Source organism: Pseudorasbora parva, unplaced genomic scaffold, assembly GCF_024679245.1.
Source record: "Pseudorasbora parva isolate DD20220531a unplaced genomic scaffold, ASM2467924v1 scaffold_98, whole genome shotgun sequence".
NCBI classification, from domain to species: domain Eukaryota; kingdom Metazoa; phylum Chordata; class Actinopteri; order Cypriniformes; family Gobionidae; genus Pseudorasbora; species Pseudorasbora parva.
In genome coordinates, this window is record NW_027125130.1 from 34,282 (window position 1) to 39,026 (window position 4,745).

A 4,745-nucleotide genomic window follows, 5' to 3' on the forward strand; every position below is an offset into this window, starting at 1 on the left:
CCTTCTGTCTGCATCACCGGCTGTGTGTGTGTGTGTGTGTGTGTGTCTCTTCTCTCTCTCTCTCTCTCTCTCTCTCTCTCTCTCTCTCTCTCTCTCTCTCTCTCTCTCTCTCTCTCTCTCTCTCTCTCTCTCTCTCTCTCTCTCTCTCTCTCTCTCTCTCTCTCTCTCTCTCTGTGTGTGTGTGTGTGTTGATTACGGGTTCAGAGATGTGAGCTCATGCCTGATCAGAGACAAATTGCAGTTCCTGAGGAGCCGTCGTTCGAGAGGGAAAGCTCAGTTAGAGACGGGAGTTTCGCTGGCCATGCCAAACACAACAGCAGAGGAAGGTTCAGGATAAACAAACCTTCCCCTTTTTTCCCTCTTTTCCTTCTTCATTCGCCATTCTTTTCGTGCTCTCTTGAACCAAACAACGAAACACACACACACACACACACACACACACACACACACACACACACACACACACACACACACACACACACACACACACACACACACACACACACACACACACACGGCATGGCAGTGAATTTTACTGACATATTTTGTGTTAAAAAACCTTGGTCTTGCCGGTTATGTGTGTGTGTGAATATGTATGAGTGAATATGCGTGTGTATGAGTAAGTGTGTGTGTGTGTGTGTGTGTGTATAAGAGAGCGTATGTGTGAGTTAGTGTCTGTGTGTGTGTGTATGTATATGAGAGAGTGTGTGTGTGGGCATGTTTTTGTGACATATGAGGACACAAATGTGTATTAAAAAATCTATGAATAATAATAATTCCAGATTTTGAAAAAGCATAACAGCACAAATAGCACTGCATGAAATCATGATGTGCAGTGTGTGTATGTGTGTGTGTGTGTGTGTCTGCTCGAAAAGAGACGTCAGTCACATGACAGGTCGAGTGAGGATCGCCAGAGGTCACGACCCGGGGTCATGAGTGCTTCCAGTCCGTCACCTCTGGACAGGACAAATCAGCGCCTTCTGACCTCCTCACACACACACACACACACACACACACACACACACACACACACACACAGACACACACACACACTGCCCCTAAACCTACCCATCACAGGAAACATTCTGCATTTTTACTTTCTCATAAAAACTCCTCCTGTGTGATTTATAAGCCTTTTGTAAAGTGGGGCCATGGGTAATGTCCTCATATTTCACCCTCTCCTGTAATACCTGTGTCATACCCATGGCATTATACACATTAGAGTCCTCATATGTCACAAAAATTTCAGAAACACTGACAGGGGGGCGACGGGTTACTGATGATGCTCTGACATACACACACAGAGACACACACACACACACACACACACACACACACACACACACACACACACACACACACACACACACACACACACACACACACACACACACAGACGGGTTACTGATGATTCTCTGACACACAAAGAGTTGAAACAGAACAAAACCTCTCTCTGACGGATGACCCGGTCGCAGGACAAAACACATTTAAGATGCTTTCAGATGTTAGTTTAGACTGGAATAATGAGAATATCCTGAGAATATCCTGAGAATATCTCTGTCTGAACACAGATAGAGAAGCTTTAGTTCAGGAAGTGCTTGAGTTAATCATCACCTGTGCTAAATCTCATTTAAATGGATGTTTTCTGCACTAAAGGTCTTGGAAAGGCCAAGGTTTTCTACAGCACGTCATGCTTTGCATAAAATTATTTAAATGTCGTCATTCAGAATTGTTTGGTATACTGGTATAGCTTTAGTTAATATTTTGAATTGAATTTTGTTTGTATATATTTATTGTATTATTACGCTCCTCTCTGAGAGACACATCCCTTCGTCCAATCAACAACTGAGGCAGAGAGCCAAGCCCCGCCCTACATTTATTCTTGTTACACTCGGATATATGTGACAAAATGGAAGAAAAGATCTTTCATCGCAACTTTGAAATTATATAGACCAATCAGGCATAACATGATGTAATATTGTGTTATTCCTTTTTGCTGCTAAAACACCCCTGAAGGTGTGTTGTGGTATCTGGCACCAAGATGTTAGCAGCAGATCCTTTAAGTCCTGTAAGTTGTGAGTTGAGGCCTACATCATATCCTGATTGGCTTCATCACTAGGTCTCCTCTCCACCAATCAGCTGGTGTGCGGTGAGCGTTCTGGCGCAATATGGCTGCCGTCGCACCATCCAGGTGGATGCTGCACATTGGTGGTGGTTGAGGAGATTCCCCCCTTCAATGTAAAGCATTTTGAGTGCCTTGAAAAGCGCTATATAAATCAAACACATTATTTATTATTATTATTACATCGGCTCATCCCACAGATGCTCGATTGGATTGAGATCTGGGGAATTTGGAGGCCGAGTCGACGCCTCAAACTGGTTGTTGTGCTCCTCAAACCATTCCTGAAGCATTTGTGCTTTGTGTCAGGAGCATTATCCTGCTGGAAGAGCCACAGCCACCAGAATACCGATTCCATGAAAGCAGTACTCAGGTCTGCATCAGTACTCAGGTCGGCATCAGCACTCAGGTCGGCATCAGCACTCAGGTCAGCATCAGTGCTCAGGTCGGCATCAGTACTCAGGTCAGCATCAGTACTCAGGTCAGCATCAGTACTCAGGTCGGCATCAGTACTCAGGTCGGCATCAGTACTCAGGTCAGCATCAGTACTCAGGTCAGCATCAGTACTCAGGTCGGCATCAGTACTCAGGTCGGCATCAGTACTCAGGTCGGCATCAGTACTCAGGTCGGCATCAGTACTCAGGTCAGCATCAGCACTCAGGTCGGCAGCAGCGCTCAGGTCGGCATCAGTACTCAGGTCGGCATCAGTACTCAGGTCGGCATCAGTACTCAGGTCAGCATCAGTACTCAGGTCGGCATCAGTACTCAGGTCGGCATCAGTACTCAGGTCGGCATCAGTACTCAGGTCGGCATCAGTGCTCAGGTCAGCATCAGTACTCAGGTCGGCATCAGTACTCAGGTCGGCATCAGTACTCAGGTCGGCATCAGTACTCAGGTCGGCATCAGCGCTCAGGTCGGCAGCAGCGCTCAGGTCGGCAGCAGTGCTCAGGTCAGCATCAGTACTCAGGTCAGCATCAGTACTCAGGTCAGCATCAGTACTCAGGTCGGCATCAGTACTCAGGTCAGCATCAGCACTCAGGTCAGCATCAGTACTCAGGTCAGCATCAGTACTCAGGTCGGCATGAGTACTCAGGTCAGCATGAGTACTCAGGTCGGCATCAGTACTCAGGTCAGCATGAGTACTCAGGTCGGCATCAGTACTCAGGTCGGCTGTGGTTTTTAAACGATGCTCAGGTCGGCACTGAGAGGCCCAAAGTTTGCCAGTAAAGCACACCACGAGCAGCCTGAAGTGCTGATACAAGGCAGGCCTATCCATGCTTTCATGATGTTTACGCTAGAGTCCTGCAACGGGTCGGGTATCCGCGAGTACCCGCATAAAAGTGGCTAAAACGGGTGGATTGTGACATTTATAAAATTCACGGGCAGGGATGTGGCTGGGTAGTAGCGCGGATGGGCGGATGAAAAATATGTGCAATATTTCTGTGGCAAAGTGAGAGAGAGAGAGAGAGTGAGAGAGAGAGAGAGAGAGAGAGAGAGAGAGAGAGAGACCGGGGCGTGATTGTGAATGAGCGTCACCTGCGCGAGCCACACCGGTCTCGAGTCCTTTGAGGGAGCTTGGAAGCATATAAGGACGAGAGATCACCAGACCTGGATTTGACATTGAGTTGTGTTTACGTTTTATTATGTGTGTGCGCGTGGCAGATGTCCGTGAGTGGCTACCCACGTTACTTTCGTTTTGTTTGGTTAAAGTCTTTTAAATGTTCGCTGGTTCCTACCTTCTTCCCCCATCGAACATATTGTAGGCTATTACAATTTCTATGTCCAAATTACCATTACACACACACGCAACAACGATATGCCATTTGACCATCACGTCACAACCACTGCGACATTGAAACTTTTGTGGATGCCTCTCGTAGCGCAGATGGAGCGAGCGTTGCAGGAGTAGCAATGGATGAAGTAAAAGTAAAGTTGGTGAGTGGAGTAGCTATATGAAATTGTTGACAATGAGTCTTTAAAGGCACTTTAGCCTGTTTATTAGGCCATTCATGACGCTGTTGATGTTGAGAGAGGTGCAGGATAACAAATAAAGCATTTTAATTTGAATGTTTTAGCGTGTGTGATTTGTCGCGAGCACGGATCGGGTAAAAATGGACCCGTGCAGGACTCTGGTTTACGCCAGATTCTGACCCTCTCATCTGAACGTCAGAGCAAAAAAATAAGTGTGTGAATGAGTGTGTATGTGTGTGCGTGTGAGTGAGTGTGTCAATGAGAGAGTGTGTATGTGTGTGAATAGTGTGTGAGTTTGTATATGTGTGAGTCTGCGAGTGTGTGTGAGTGTGTCCTTGTGTGAGTGAGTTTGTATGTGTGTGTGTGAATGGTGTGTGAGTCTGATTTCCTGTTGTCCATCAGCTGAACGTGAGACGAAGTGAGTTTGTGGACGTAATCAGATGAGAGAGGAATATAGTTATTGAATTATCGAGTGTTTTCTTTGTTAAACTGAAGGCCATGAAACACTCGTCTTAATGAAGATTAACGACTCCATTCTGACGAGAAACAGACCAGCCTCATTGTTTAAAGTTACTGAAGTCTCTTTTGCTGCTCTCACCCATCCGTCCCGTCTCCTCTCTCTCTCTCTCTCTCTCTCTCTCTCTCTCTCTAATTT

General features: G+C 46.4%; 1 protein-coding gene across 1 annotated transcript; it reads left to right on the plus strand.

The window, feature by feature from the left end:
* Nucleotides 1–216: 216 nt before the first annotated feature.
* Nucleotides 217–3,302, plus strand: LOC137068670 (uncharacterized). Its single transcript, XM_067437363.1, has 2 exons — nt 217–326; nt 2,429–3,302. Exons 1-2 carry the CDS (start codon nt 217–219, stop codon nt 3,300–3,302), a joined length of 984 nt encoding a protein of 327 aa, XP_067293464.1.
* The last annotated feature ends 1,443 nt before the right edge of the window (nt 3,303–4,745 follow it).